Consider the following 16,250-nt stretch of genomic DNA (forward strand, 5'->3'; position numbering starts at 1 on the left):
AGTGCAGCCATGCTCTTCAACACTGATTATCACTTCAGTCCTTTACAAAATGATGTACTTTAATAACGTTCAGCTTTTGCTTTCAAAAAGCAGGTTTTATGTCTTGTTATTTGTCAGCATTTCAAGTTGTGATAACAGAACGGGTTGGTGATGGAAACTGGGCTCTGAGTCACCGGCGAGGGAGGGGCTTCATAGAGTTACGCCAGGGACACTTAAAATAAAATGCACTGGGCACAAATCTACAATGTGTAGATTTTCCACTTGCTACTTCCTCTTCCCCTCACCTTTATCACGAGCAGTGTCACCTTTTACTGCCGTCCTGTGTTTGGTAAGAAGCGGCGCGTCCCTGGGCCGGTCCCGGCACTGAGCTCCCCAGCCCCAGCTAATCTCTGATGACAACAACCACGGGGACGCCCAGCTCCCACCCCTTTCGCCTCTCGGGTTCTCGTAAGACTTTGACCTTCACAGGTGGCGCAGGATTCCCTTTCAGTTCCCCTTTGCGCTCTCATCCAAACTCGCAAGTCTGACCAGGCCTCGTCACCCTGTCACTTCACACCCTGGGACTTCGAGCCAACACACCTTCAAGCGACCTGACTGCTGCAAAAGCAAAGAAGACCGCGCAATACCGGCCTCAAACGATCTATCGCCTAGCGCGTCTCACCCCGCAGCCCCCCCCCCCCCAGGGGCAGGGCCCCCCCCCCAGGGGCAGGGCCCCCCCCCAGGGGCAGGCGCCCCCCCCCAGGGGCAGGCGCCCCCCCCCAGGGGCAGGCGCCCCCCCACCGGCAGCCCCCCCCCCCAGGTCCATCTTTGCAGCAACGTCATAAACGCGCCCGGAAGTGGCTGCGGGGCTTCGACGTCATCTGGCTGCGGCGGGTTGACCTTTGCTCTACAGCTGCTGGGAGTTGGCGGGGTGGGGGGGGCGGAGGATCTGGGGCTAAGATCATGCCTAACAGGGAGAGGTCTTCAGGGCAGCAGAGGCCGCTCGGCTTGGGATGAAAGAAGCAGGGCAGATGCAAAATCTGGAGAGCGCGGGGGCCCAGCGGTCAGTCAGCACCCAGACGGGCAGCATGACCGGTGAGTGTCTCGGACCCCGCTCCCCCCGCCGCCCCCTCTCTGTCTGCCCTGTGCCTTTGCAGCGGTTCAACTCCAGGGTCCCCGCCTTCCTCTTCGCTTGCAGTTCTGCCCCGAATGTGCCACCGCGCCTTCCTGGCGCGTCCCTGCCTCAGTGCCTTGCAACCCCTGGCCTGGCTGCACCTACTATTGAAGTCGCGCTCACTGCCCCCCCCCCCCTTGCTTTTCCTCCCTGGACCTAGAGCTGGGGTTTCGGGGATTGACGAGCCTGAAAATTCCCCAAACCGTGCTTTTGACTTGATTTCCAAATTAACCGCACGCGACGTTTTCTTATGTTTCAACTGCTTTACTCGCCAAGGCCACCGAATTTTTAGTACCGTGTTCTAACCACTGCCCTTGTTGCAACGCCGCAGCCCGAGAAAAGCTTACTCCGATTGTTCCCGTAGCTAGTACCTTTTTCTTCCCCTGCTGTGTGAGGGCTGGAGAAAGACGACCCAACTTTGGAAAGTGCTGGAAGAAGTCGTTGCAGTGAGGTTGTAGCCAGTGTCCTGCCAAGGAAGCGCTTTGATTCTCTTGTCCTCTTATCCTTTTTCTCTTCTGCCTCCTAAACCAGCTGAACTAAAGTTGAAGCACCCTAGTGGCATTGAGCTTAGTTCCTGTTTTCATCATTAATAAAATTTTAAAGTGTCTGCCCTCTCTTTCGTAGGTCAAATACCAAGGCTTTCTAAAGTCAACCTTTTCACTCTGCTCAGTCTCTGGATGGAACTCTTCCCAGCAGCAGAAGCCCAAAGACAAAAATCTCAGGTATAGTTTTTCCTCAGATAATTTTAACCACTTAAAAAATTAATGGTGTAAAATTTGATTTTATTGCTTCAGGATGCGTCACACTTAAAAACAAACTCAAAAATCTTACAATTTGCAAAATATCTTTGCGGTTTGTTGTGATATTTGTAACTCCCAGCTCTAACAGCTCATCTTTCCAGTCTAAAAATAGAATAGTTATTTTCTCCAAGTGTACCATTGTTTATCAGGGATTAATGGTATTTATATGTTGATTTGGTCAACCAGATTATTATCTATACCACCTAATTTATCACTCAATTGTATACTGTTGGCATTTCATCTGGGTAGTTTTTCCCCTCTCCCACCGAACTGTAAATTACTTGAAGATAGAGACCATGTTTTATCTTACCTCGTGTAGCCCTTAGCGTCTACTGTTGTAATTAGTAATCTATGAATGCTAATTGGTTTCTTGTTCCACGTAAGCAGTCCTTTTTTTGGATGTCACGAGATGATCGAAACAGGTTCGGAATGTATAGTAAGAATAATCATAAAAGCTAATGTATTAGAAGTATGTACACCCTACATCTTTTCTTTCTCCTACCCTTGGGGTGGCACGGTGCTGTGTCCTCATCATTTGCTTGGATTGGCATGGTGCTAGGGTCTCACCATTTTGATTTGGTAGATTTGGAAGTTTAGAGTGCTGTCATTAATTTTTAGGGGGCCAAAATCATATTATGGAAAATTGTATTAGGTTAAATTAATCATTTAAGACACCTTTGAAAACAGCAAAAAGGGGGAAATTACCCATGGTTTCTCACCATTCTAACATCTCTTTTAACATTTTGATGCTTTTCTTCAGTCTTTTTTAAAGCATAGGTTGTTTTTTTCGCTTATAAAATTATAATTGTACTCTGCATATGCTTATTGAAGTATCCAACTTGCCAATATTCTGCTGAAAGGTAGCTTCAGATTTTCCACAGAAAGACTTGTGAACCCTTAGATTCCCGTAGTACTCTTATGAGGTCATTCATAGCCATCCTCTTTCCCTTTTTTCTTTTTGATGTCTTCTATACTGTGAATGAAGTTGTGTGCTTGGCTCTGGAGATACAAAAAGAAAAGACGTAGTCCTTACTTTCTCATAGGGACCAAACATAGGCATTTAAACAATTAAGATACTAGGTGGTAGAGTCAACTCTTATAAAATATAAGCAGAGATGCTACCAAGACTGAAGACTGAGGACCAGACTCTAAATGGGGAAGTGAGAGAAAGATTCACAGGATAGGTTGCATTTGCACTGAGGCGTGAAGAATGAGTTGATATTTGCTGTTACGTAGTACATGCAGAGCCAGGGAGGAGCTCTGAGACTGAAAGTCTACCTCCGGAAGTGGAAGGCAGGGGAAGACCGAAAAAAGAAGCTGGCTACTGCAGTCTGGTAATTAACAGAGTTTATTAAGGGAGACTTACATACAAGGCATGTCTTGGGTGGCTGCAATACAAAATGGATCTCCGCACCACTTGGCAGGCACCAGAGAATTCCACAGAGTAAAGGGGTGGATACCATGTTTCCCCCAAAATAAGACCTAGCTGGACAGTCAGCTCTAATGTGTCTTTTGGAGCAAAAATTAATTTGAGACCCCGTCTTATTTTACTATAAGACCCGGTCTTATGTAATATAATATAAGACCGGGTCTTATATTAATTTTTACTCCAAAAGATGCATTAGATCTGATTGTTCAGCTAGGTCTTATTTTCAGGGAAACACGGTGGTCACGTGTTTGAGTACATGGATGCTACTGTATATGGCTGATCAGGAGCCAGCACATAGCAGGAGGCAGGAGAGGGGCGCTGACTTATGTCAGAATGAACGTTAGTTACCATCAGACAGTCTCTAAGGTGAGGGATGGGGGGCGGGGGCGGGAGGGAGGGTTGCAGAAAGCAACCTCTGTTGTGGCCCAGGTCCAGCTTTCAGTAGACAGTAGTCATGTCATGGAACAGTCTCGCTCATGTACATTTGCCAAGCCAAGGGACTGCATATGGAAAAGTGAGGAGTGAGAGAATTTGTGGTCCACATGTCAGAGGGTGAAGTTGGGTGGAGGGAAGATACTGAAGATGAGTTTGGAAAGGTATACAGGAATCAGAGCATTAAAAAAAAAAAAAAAATTATACCTTTCTAGGGAGTTCAGATTGTATCCTGTAATTATTGGGATTGTGTTGAAGAATTTTGATAGGGACTTAGAGAATTCACCATTTTTACATTAACGCTTAATTTTTTTAGAGCAGTTTTTGATTTCCAGTAAAACTGAGGGAACAGGACACAGATTTCCCATGTACCACTGCCCCCACATGTGAATAGCCTCACCCATTATCCACATTCCCCCAGACTGATACATTTGTTACAATTGGTGGACCAACATTGGTATATCCTAATTACTCAAGGGCTGTAGTTTACATTAGAGTTCACTCTCTGTGTTGTACATTCTGTAGATTTGGACAAATGTATAATGACATGTATCTGTAATTATGGTGTCATACAGAGTGTTATCATTGGCCTAAAAATTCTGTGTGCTCTACTTATTCATTCCTCCCCAAACCCTCACCCGCTATTATTATTTTGTTGTTGTTTTTACTGTCTCCATGATTTTCTCTTTCCCAAAACTCATATAGTTGGAATTACACAATATGTATCCTTTTCAGATTGGCTTCTTTCATTTAGCAATATGTATTTGTAAAGTTTCTTCATGTCCTTTCATGGCTTAATAAGTCATTTCTTTTTAGCGCTGACTGTATCCCAGTTTATTTATCCATTCACCTGCTTGATTGCTTCAAGTTATGGCAGTTATGAATGAAGCTGCTATAATCACCTGTGTGCAATTTTTTGTGTAGACATAAGTTTTCAACTCCTTTGGGAAAATACCAAGAAGCATGATTGCTGGAGTGTATGTTAAGTTTTGTAAGTGTATATAGTTTTGTAAGAAACCTCCAAACTGTCTTCCAAAGTTGCAGTATCATTTTGCAATCCCAGCAGCAAAGAATGAGAATTCCTCTTGCTGCATATACTCTCCAGCATTTGGTGTTGTTAGTGTTCTGTATTTTGGCCATTTTAATAGGCATGTAGTGGTATCTTATTGTTGTTTTTCATTTGCATTTCCCTGATGACATGTAATGTGGGGCATCCTTTCATATGCTTATTTGCCATCTGTATATCTTCTTTGGTGAGGTATCTGTTAAGGTCTTTGGCCCATATTTTAGTTGTGTTTTCTGTTTTATTGTTGAGTTTCAAGAGTTCTTCGTATAGTTTAGATAACCTTTCATCGAAAGTTTCTTTTTGCAAATATTTTCTCTCAGTCCGTAGCTTGTCTTCACATTTTCTTGACATTGTCTTTTGCAGAGCAGTTTTTAATTTTAATGGAGTCCAGCTCATCAGTGATTTCTTTCATGGATCATGCCTTTGGTGTTGTATTTAAAAAGTCATGGCCATACCCAAGGTCGTCTAGGTTTTCTTCTATGTTATCTTTTGAAATTTTGTAGTTTTGCATTTTACATTTAAGTCTGTGATCCATTTTAAGTTAAATTTTGTGAAGGGAGTAAGATCTGTGTGTACATGGGGAGTTCACTTTTCATGATAAAATTATATCTCTTGGAATAGTTTTCTCTTCAAATTCCTATGTGAAATGTTTTCTAAATACTAAAACATGATTAAAAATATTATGCATTCTTATTCGCTACTTGTCAACCACACCCCCAACCCCACCCTGGTCTACATATTATTAATGGTTTTGAGAAAGCTCTTTATTTTCTTCATGGTTTTGAAGTCCTTTTATTCTGTCTACTTCTTGATAGCTTAGCATTATTTTCTGTAAGTAGAAGATTTTCAGGCTGTCAGGTGTTTTTGGTTTATTTTTGTTTTGTTTTGCAAATAAAATTCATCTTGAAGAGACAGACTAGAAGTAAATGTTTAGAAACTTAAGACTTTTTAAACACGCATTTTAAAAGCTGGGCTTGTTAGTGTCAAGGGGAAGAAACTTCCCTCTGCCCTCTTAGGTTCTTTCAACTAGCCTAATAATCAGATAGGCATGAGACGGGTTAACAAGAGAAGTTGACCAAATTTAATTACACATGTGTATGGGAACCCCACATAGATGAGAGGTTCAGAGACAGGGAAGAAAAATGAGGCATATATGATATTCTCAGTTAAGGATGAGGTAAGACGCCTCAGGGCTTCAGAGGGGAGAAAGGTCATTCTCAGGATGATAAGAGCAGATGTTAAGTAATTAGAAGTTTGCCCTGCCCTATAGATTGGTCATGAAAAGTTATTTGTGGTGTTAACTTTTATTATGGGCAAGTCCCCTATATTAAATTCTTTAAGGGTGAGGTAAAAGTTTCTTGTGAGCCCGCAAGGTCTCAATTGCCTTCAGCTGAAAATAATTTACATGCCAAAGTGGCATATCTTGGAGAGGACTGTTCTGAACCCCTCCCTGCATTAGAGATTAAGTATTAATTTTGAAGAAATTTTTTTTACTATCAAAATTTGATCTCATTTTAATTTTTATATATATTAGTATACTGTACCTATATATTTATATCTATATCTATATTTATCTATCTATCTATCTATATATATAATGTATCAAGAGTACATTCTATGCTGAAATAAAGTTCTTTTTGACAGGTACATTAAATTAATAAATAATTCCTGTGTTAATTGCACATGGTGTTCATAGGGTTAAGATTTTTACCCCATTAACAGAAGGAAAATGTTCTTTAAGCTAAACTAATGTTTGTTTCACTTAAGTTCTTTGTTCTGCTTTTGCTATACAAAGTAAATCACAGAAACTCTAAGATTCAATTTGACATATGATTGTATTGGAAACATTGCTTTTGACGCTTTAACAACTTTATTGTCTTTTTAAAATACAATAAGTTTATGTGTTACCAAAGTAATATATATTTTTTTAATTAAAGTTTATTGGGGTGACAATTGTTAATAAAGTTACATGATTTCAGGTGTACAATATATATGTTTATTATTTATAAAATGGACAGAAGAAAAATATTCCTCATAATTCTGCCACCTAGAGACAACTGACATTTTTGTGCTATTTCTCAATCTTTTTTCTCTATTCCCTTTACTCATTTGAGATCACTTAATTCTGGATCCTGCCTCTTTCACTGAGCATAGGAAAATGCTTATGCTATAATACTATTATAAACATTGGAGCGGCAACGTAGTCTAATGGTTGAAGAGTAGCCAGTGGTTTTGTAGTTAGCCCCCCTGGGTTCAAACCCTCTGCCTCTTACTAGTTGTGTAAACTTGGGTAAGTTACCGTACCTCTCTGTCAACTTCCTCATCTGTAAAATGGAATGTTACTAGTACATACTACATGGGGCTTTTATGAAAAATTAATGATTTCGTATTTGTAAAACTGTTAGTGCCTGGCACATACTATGTGCTATATGTATTTGTTAATCATTTTAATGATTGCATGACACTCCTTTGTATCAATGTACCATGTCTATTCCATTGTTACTGGCCATTTCAACTGTAATTTTTAACAGCCTTAGTGTATTGTTAACTAACAACCTTTCTAAATACAGTAGTCCCCTGTTACCCATGGTTTTACTTTCTGCGGTTTCAGTTACCCTCAGTCAACTGAGGTTCAAAAATACTAAGTGGAAAATTCCCATGAAAAACAATTTATAAATTTTAAATTGCGCGCCATTTTGAGTGGTGTGATAAAATCTTGTGCCATCCTGCTTCATGCTGTCCGGGATATGAATCCACGCTGTATGTGCACTCTGCCCACTAGTTACTTAATAGCAATCTCAGTTATCAGATCGACTGTTGCAATATCACAGTACTTGTGTTCGAATAAACTTTATTTTACTTAATGCCATATTCACATAACTTTTATCACAGTATATTGTTATAATTGTTCTATTATTAGTTATCGTTGTTAATCTCTTACTGTGTCCAATTTATAAATTAAACTTTGTCATAGGTATTATGCATAGGACAAATCGGTAGATACCGGGTTTGGTACTATCTGCCGATTCAGGCATCCACTGCAGATAAGAGGGGACGACTGTATAACTGATATTAGATTTTCTATGTTGTCAAATAGATACAGTATACGGGTGCTCCTTGAGGAATTTTCAGTAAGGTATACATCAAGTATAAAAACTAATAATTTTAAAGAATCCAATCCAAAACTAAATAAATGATTGGAAGATAAAATATTGTTTATGAGACTTCTGGTGAAAAAAACCACAATTAGAAGTTTTGGAATAGAAATTAAGCACTGTTGAAAATGGCTGTCATTTAAAATTAATTATCTCTCCTATTCGTTCATCATTTTTCATTTAAGTTAAGTTAGAGTTATCTAAATTATCTGAATGTTACTTTAGTATAGGAATTAGAATAGCTGTACTGTTATCTCATTTTTCTCTACACATCACGTATTGTCCCTCTCCCAACTCTTCCCATTTTGTCTTTTACCTTATTTGCATGATTCAGGGGCTTACTGTACTATTCCAGAACAGAAGCACTGTAGCATAATGATTAAGACAATGGATTTGGGGCTCAGATCTTGGCTTACCCATTTATTAGCTGTGTGACCATGGTCAAGTTATTTAATCTCTCTCAGCCACAATTTTCTCATTTGTAAAATGGGAACAATAGTAGCTACTTTGAAAAGTTGTAAGGATTAAAGTTAATTTGGGGCTTGGTACATGGTGAACACCCCGTAAATGTTAGCTACTGTTACTATTTATCACTCATATAACCATGGTCACCACTGCTACCCTACACACGCCCACCGTTTTTGGCTACCAACATTATAACCTCTTCCACTTTCTGTTTTGCTTAAATAGAAACTTCATTCCCAGGACATTGCTTTTCTTGTAAACTTCTTAGAGGTCTTTCCTCTATCATCCAGCGTTTGTTTCATCATACTAAGACGTCAATATGCATGAAGACTGCCATTCCAATTTTCAAACTTTCTCAAACTTAATTACACATCCTACCTACTGTGGGGCTCACAGGATTCTGCTTTCCCACCCTGTTCTAATCACCGGCTCACTTCATTGTCACATTCCTGTATTCATAAATCCTGAACTGTCTCTGGTGGGCACATTGCAAGCGTTCAATAAATATTTGTTGAATTAATAAGTGAAGGAGTTTGGCCCCTGGTTCAAAACTTTCTACTTCAAGTTTTTACTTTTAGAGGAGACTTTTGGACATCCCTGTATTAGTATCCTGTTGCTACTGTAACAAATTACCCCAAAGTTGGTGGCTTAAAACAATACATGTTTGTTATCTTACAGTTCTGGAGGTCAGAAGTCCGAAATGGGTCTCACGGGGCTACAATCAAAATATTTGGCAGGCTGCATTCCTTCTGGAAGCTCTGGGAGGATCCATTTCCTTGCCTTTTTCAGCTTTTAGAGACTGCCCACATGCCTTGGATCATCAACCCCTTCCTCCATCTTCAAAGCCAGCAATGTCAGGCTGAGTCTTACGTTGCATCACTCTGGCACTGACTCCTGCCTCCCTCTCTCACTTGCAAGGACCCTTGTGATTACATTGGGCCCATCCACATAATCCAGGATAATCTCCCTACCTCAAGGTCAGATGATTAGCAGCCTTAATTCCACTGGCAACATGGTAGCATAACATGGCCACAGGCTCCCGGGACTGGGACAGGGAGGTCATTAGGGGACCATTTTTATCCCCACCATAGTCCATATTCTAATGCTTTTGCTACGTAGTTTTTTCCCAAGTCCAGTTCATTTTCCACTAGACCTGTTTGGCCCTTCTTAGCTAGGGCCACACTCTGGATTTTTCCATTGCTCAAAACTGCCCCAACTCTGAAATCTTAAACTACAGAATTTTATTTTCTGACCACAATTTTCAGTCCTTCTATGTTTTGGAAAAGTATGTAGAGCTCAGAATAAAAAGGCCTTGTTTATTAGGTTAAGTCGTCTGAACATGATCTGAGCAAAGCAGGAAGTCAGTGCAGAGTTTCATCAAGAAAAAAAAAATTGGTCCAAAGCCAAGGACACCAGCCTTTAAATGGGAAATATTGAATTAATTATGTCTTGCATAATAATCTTTTTCCCCCTTCATCTTCTTTTAATTAGGAAAAGGAGGAGGGAAAGCGTGGACCTATAGGAGATAATGAAGAGATGACCAGGGTATCTATGGACAAAAAACAGGTGAATTTTTATGATTAAAAAAAGACATATGTGCTTGAAATAAAACAAAAACAATGGTATAAAGTAGAAAAAAGTCCCTCTTATAAGCTAGTTTACTGTTCCCACTTCCAAAGGAGTTTCTTGTATATTCTTCTAAAAATTTTCTGTGCATTTATAAGACTGTACATGTCTCTTGTAAAACAACAACAACCCCCCCCCCAGATTATTCTAGAATATGCTACTACGTCTTGCTTTTTTTTTTTTTTTTTTTTTTTAATTTTCACATTTAACTCTTGACCCATTCCCATATTGGTTCATATGTGTTGAGAATCACTCTTCAATGATTCAAATTCCAACCCATCTTGCTGGTATAAAGAATGCAAGGCAGGCTGGCCCGGTGGCTCAGGTGGTTGGAGCTCCGTGTTCCTAACTCCGAAGGCTGCTGGTTTGATTCCCACATGGGCCAGTGGGCTCTCAACCACAAGGTTGCCGGTTCGATTCCCACAAGGGATTTTGGGCTGCGCCCCGTGCAACTAACAATGGCAACTGGACCTGGAGCTGAGCTGCGCCCTCCACAACCAAGATTGAAAGGACAACAACTTGACTTGGAAAAAGTCCTGGAAGTACAGACTGTTTCCCATAAAGTCCTGTTTCCCTTCCCCAATAAAATCTAAAAAAAAGAAGTGATTAAGATTGTAAATTTGGAAAAATAAAAAAAGAATGCAAGGCTCTAACTGCTCAGCCATTTCTCAGAGTTGTGTTTGTAACAAGTAACCTTAAGGGTTGAGGTAATGTCTTGCTCTGGGACAAAGAGTGGATTTGCTTACTGTTTGGGATAAAACTGTAGAATCCCCAAGCTTAGTGTTCCTCTCCTATAATAATATAACCGAGTCTATGTCCAGGAAGCCGTGTGGGCCCATCTGCATGACTCATGTGGGATTTGTGGGCAGGGGAACCATCACAAACATGGTCATGCTGCTTGCTGGGCTGTGAGTGATACAGTCTTCTGTCTGTGACCCAGGAGTTTCAAGTCTTCTGTCAGCATCCATGAAACAGTAACAGCCTACCTTAACCAGCATATAGGTAGGGTAAAATCAAAACCTAGACCTAACAAGATGAACCTTGTTCTTTTTAACATTGCATAGTATTTACTTGTTATTTTAATTATTTGCATTTTCCAGAGAGGTTCTGATTCATTGAGTATGGAGTAGAGATAAAACATGTATATTTTGAAAAAAGTTATCTTGATTCTGACGTATATTTCTGGAGATTTCCTGATTAGTTCTGAGAGTCAGATCCTAAAATGCCCAATAAGAATATAGAAATAATTTGTCTCAGAGTAGTTAGATGTTTTTAATTATAAGAAAAGCAAAGGTAAAAAAGCAGTGACTCTCCATTTAAGTAAATATACTAGTTCATATACAAAACAGATGGCCCTCTTTTGCCGATGTGTTAATGTAAAACTCTGTGAGTAGGGTTACATAGACGACTTGCCAAGATATTTAGTGAAGTAAAGCAAAATCAGGATCCAGAACAGTGACTCACTCAGAAGATGCAGTCTTCTGGGAATTTCTGGGAGTTGGCAGTAAGTAGAAGTGCCGAAATGGAATGCAACTTAGGCTTTTGTTTATTTTAAGTTTGGGATGGAAAAAATCTTTGTCTCAAATTTGATATTTTGGCCTTAGCTAGAAGCAAAATGAAAAAAAAAATATATTTTCTGAGGTAAAAAGGACTCTAGACAAAAAAGTGATAAATAAATTTGGCCTAATAAAGAATAAATTGATGAGTATGCTTCCCATTTATTAGGAACAGTTTTCTAAAAAGTCTTCGTGGTCAGGATTTCTGGCCTTATTTCTGTCCACTTAACTGCTTGGAACATCTGAAACTAAAATCATTCAATTGCAGCCATTTCAGTTGGTCACCATTGGTTCAGTTTAATAAAAATGAGCTCTAGCATACTGAGATCTTTTGATAAGGCCTCATCACTTCTTTTCCAAACTTACAATTAAAAAAAAAATCTTGCTGGAAGTGTTCAGAAGTAGATACTAACATACTTTGAGGAACATAAAACTCTAAAAAGTTTTGGGATAGGCAGGGGAAAGGGTTCACAGATTTAAGGTAAATTTAAAGCTTATTTTAAAAGCCAATATAGGTAGATCTTTCATATTCTATAGATACATTTTTGGATATAAATATTACAAATGAAAATTTTGTATTCCTTTTAAATGTTATATTTTAGGAGGTGGTTGGTTAACTCAGAAATGGAATTCTATAAAATCTCATCTATTCCTTTTTAGGCATTTCACAAAATATTCTCCATAGTATCAAATATTTATACTCATAACTGACACTGAAATTTGACTATTTTAGTTAATATAACTTTAGTCTGATCTGTAAAGTGATTTTGGATGTGTCCTATTGAGAATAACCATAGAGTAAAATTCCTTTGAAAAGGAGTAGAGAATAATAGATACCCTATTCTCAGCCCAAGTTCCCCTTACATTGTAACAGTGGGTTCCAAACCCAAGGATCAGGTTTACTTTCCTTATTTTAGTCTGTGAAAACAGCCTAGACTATGTTGTGCCTTACACAGAACTGATTTGCCCTTTAGTCTGTTTCATCTGATGGTAATATTGTTACACTAGCTTTTTTTACTAGTTATCTGTATAATTTAGGACACTTTAGGGTTAAAGTAACAACTCTGCATTCCAGGCAGTTCCCAGCCTCCAGGGTTCAAAAGCAGAGTTAGCCCAATCTACTAGCAATGGGTGAGAAACTGCTAAGATAGTTCAAGTTTACTGCTCTGGCTTTGAGTTCTCTCTTCCTTTCTAACACCTGAAAGTATATCTTCCATTCTTTTGAGCTCGACTATGCATTTAAAAACCTTTTTTAAATTATAAATAATGTATGTATTTGTGGGAGGTGGCACTTAACCACATTACTCTAGATTGCCATAGTGCTACAAATTGGTAGAGGCAGTTTTTCGAAAGAAGTTGATAATTACCTCTATTTTAATTAGTATTTAAACCATGTTAAAATTTAAGACAACCTCTGCTTTAGTTCTGCCTTTTACCATCTGTGAGTCATGTAAACTTTCTGGGCTTCTCTTATTCATGTGTGAAATCACAGAGTTTTTCAAATTTTTCTTTATGACCATCTGGAAGTTTCATAGTAAATAGTACTAGACTAGATGCTGTAAGGAAAAGCACATTGACTTAATTCTTGCCCTTTATTAGGTCAAAATGTATTCATTTTTAACTATGACAAATTAATGATGATTAAATGCTTAATTGTTTGGTTAAGAAACCCTAGATTTAGAACATTTCTGGTATAAACATGAAACATTGAGGAAAATTTTGGGACCTAATGAAAAATGTGCTTTTGTTAAACTGTGTTTGGATAAAGAAGTAAACAAAATTTTTATTTTATTAATCAAGTATAATCCCTGATATGATGACACTAATAAGTTATTATTTTGTATCTTAATGTAGGTGAAGAAAACTGGTCTTGTGGTGGTGAAAAACATGAAAATTGTTGGTCTTCACTGTTCAAGTGAAGATTTACATGCTGGGAAAATTGCTCTTATAAAACATGGGTCAAGGCTGAAAAACTGTGATCTTTATTTTTCCAGAAAGCCATGTTCTGCTTGTTTGAAAATGATAGTAAATGGTAAGTGCAGATAAGACTTTGTTGGGGGTTACTAATGTTTATCTGAGAACAGTCAGTGCAAACATGTTGCTTAAATTACCACAGAGATAATTTAGAAATTTAAAAAGATATCTGAAGACAGTTTGATACACTCTAGGAAGAATCAAGAAAGCATGGATTCTGGTCTCAGTTCTGTACTCAGAATTTTACGAGTACTAACTACTTAGATGATGCTTCAGATATTAGTAGACTAATGTTAGCTCCTATAACAAATAAAACGCCAAAATTTCAGTGGCTTAATATACTAGACGTTTATACCTCTGTACAATAGCATACCCTTATCCATGGGGGATGCGTTCCAAGACGCCAGTGAGTGCCTGAAACCACAGATAGTACTGAGCCCTATATATATTACGTTTTTTCCTACGCATGCATACCATTTCACCTGAAGGAAGCAGCTTCTCTTTAGCATATCTGAATTTCCAGCATCACAACTCTTGTGCTTTGGGGCCACTGTTAAGTTAAAATAAGAGTTACTTGAATGCAAGCACTGTGATAGATACTATGATTCTGCAACAGTCAAACTGATAACCTAAGTGGCTGCTGAGTGACTAATGGGCGAGGAGCATGCCCAGTGTGGAGATGCCGGACAAAGGTGCTTCACATCGGGGTGGAATGGAATGGGATGGGGAGGGATTTCATCACGCCAGTCAGAATGGTGCACAATTTAAAACTTATGAATTGTTTATTCTGCAATTGTCCGTTTAATATTTTTGGACCATACTTGACTGTGGGTAACTGAAACCACAGAATGCGAAGCTGCGGGTAACGGGGGACTACTGTAATAGCCAAATGCAGGTGTTGCTAAGCAGCGGGCAACTTTCTCCATGTAGTTGATTGGAGAGTGAGGCATCTTCTGTCATATTGCTGCCGTCATCCCTAGGGCCTGAGTCCTCTGCATCCAGACTGAGCAAGAGAATAGAGAAGGCATACCTGCTCGTACAAATCCTGGCCTGGAAGTCACACACATCATTTCTGTTCATATCCATTGTGGAGCTGTAGTTCTGGCTGGGCAGCTGCTTCCCAATGACTACTCTGCACTTTGGAAGAAGGAGCACAAATTATTAATGTGTAGCTGTCCATCTCTGCCTCACCAGGCTTCTCACTATTTTGTGCTTATGGTCCTATTTTGCCACAGATACATATGCTGACCATTCTCCCATTAAAAAATATTTTACATAAATACTGTGAAATTGTGACTTATAATGTGAATTATAGATTTGGTCTTCTTCTTGGCAAACTAAAACCCCTTGGAATTTTACTTTTGTTATTCATAACAAACCCCTTTCAACCACACCTGAGTTTCTGTTAATGAAACTTTTGGAAAACCCTGGTGGATGGGGCTTGGTTGCCAGGGGAAATATCCAGGTGTTTAAAAGTTTAGAACTTTCAGCCTCACCCCCTAGACATCTGGGAAGGAGAGAGAGTTTGGAGTTTGAGTTCAATTGCCAATGTCTAAAGATTTAATTGTGCCTATGTAAAGAAGCCTCCTTCGTAGAGCTTCTGGGAAAAACGGCTAGTATAGTTCCTAATCCTTTCCCTCAAGGTGATATTGGGGGCCACAACTAACAATTTAATGTAACACATCATGTAGGAGCAGATGAGTGATACAGGCTGTAAGTGATAGATGAGCTTAGAGGAGAAATGGTGATTCCTGCAGGTTGGCATGTTATGAGAGGCTGGGGCTTCAGCTGCATCTTGTTGGGTCAGAGGTAGAGGAGGAGAAACACATTCCTGTCAGGGACAGACAGCACATGTGGGGTTATCAAGTTGTGAGACGCAAGGTTCTGGGGGGTCAATGTTTGAAATGGAGAATTATTCTGGGAGATAATAGTGGCAGATGGAATATGATGATAGGTTGGGACTTTAGTGGAGAACTTTGGAAAACTGTATGGCCTTTGGGCTTTATCTTCTAGAACAGAATTCCTAAACTTGTTTTGAGGAAGAGCTATTTTTATTTACATCAAAGTCTAAAGAATAGTGATCAGATTGATGGCAGTACCCTTGAGCTACAAGTGGAAGCAATGGGCAGGCACTAGAGCCTCCTGGCTTTTTTAAAGCAGGTGGGTGTCTGGGATAATTGTTAGATTCATAGTTTTTCCCCTGCATTTACGGGTAGAGAAGATAGGTAAGATGGTGGTGGTGGCATTTTTTTCTCCTTTTTCCAATTAACTGGGAAGATTGCATATTTATTTTACCACTTGTGTTAGTTGATCTATAAATCCTATTATAGGTAGATAATGTGGAGCCATTGAAGATTTTTGAATAGGATGTAACATTAAAATTATTATTGTTATTGTCATTTTGTTATTGAATTGGAGCATGGAAAGAAAAGAGGTTGAGAGCATGATTAGTAGACTGTTGCGTTAGGCAGGGTATAAAATAGGATTCAGAGGGTGGCATTGATACAGAAAGGAAAGAATGTGAAAGAACCAAAACATTTTTTGACTGATCTAGAGTCAAAGGAGAAAAAAATAAATGAAAGATAGTTGTGTTT

At 39.2% G+C, this 16,250-nt stretch overlaps 1 protein-coding gene across 2 annotated transcripts in view; it reads left to right on the forward strand.

Moving 5' to 3' along the window:
* The first annotated feature begins 842 nt into the window (after positions 1 to 842).
* Positions 843 to 16,250, forward strand: part of CDADC1 (cytidine and dCMP deaminase domain containing 1) — a 44,718-nt gene continuing 29,310 nt past the window's right edge. The window contains exons 1-5 of one of the 2 annotated variants that reach the window (XM_088792955.1): positions 884 to 1,074; positions 1,778 to 1,875; positions 9,179 to 9,477; positions 9,992 to 10,066; positions 13,537 to 13,714. In XM_088792955.1, the coding sequence (XP_088649081.1) occupies positions 10,037 to 10,066; positions 13,537 to 13,714 (208 nt within the window). In that variant the 5' untranslated portion in view covers positions 884 to 1,074; positions 1,778 to 1,875; positions 9,179 to 9,477; positions 9,992 to 10,036. Of the gene's footprint in view, positions 1,075 to 1,777; positions 1,876 to 9,178; positions 9,478 to 9,991; positions 10,067 to 13,536; positions 13,715 to 16,250 lie in introns of both variants that reach the window. The other variant, XM_019748029.3, reaches the window with a different exon arrangement.

The sequence above is a fragment of the Rhinolophus sinicus genome, chromosome 16 (assembly GCF_057876585.1).
Source record: "Rhinolophus sinicus isolate RSI-liver-muscle chromosome 16, RSI-T2T, whole genome shotgun sequence".
In the NCBI taxonomy this organism is placed as follows: Eukaryota; Metazoa; Chordata; class Mammalia; order Chiroptera; family Rhinolophidae; genus Rhinolophus; species Rhinolophus sinicus.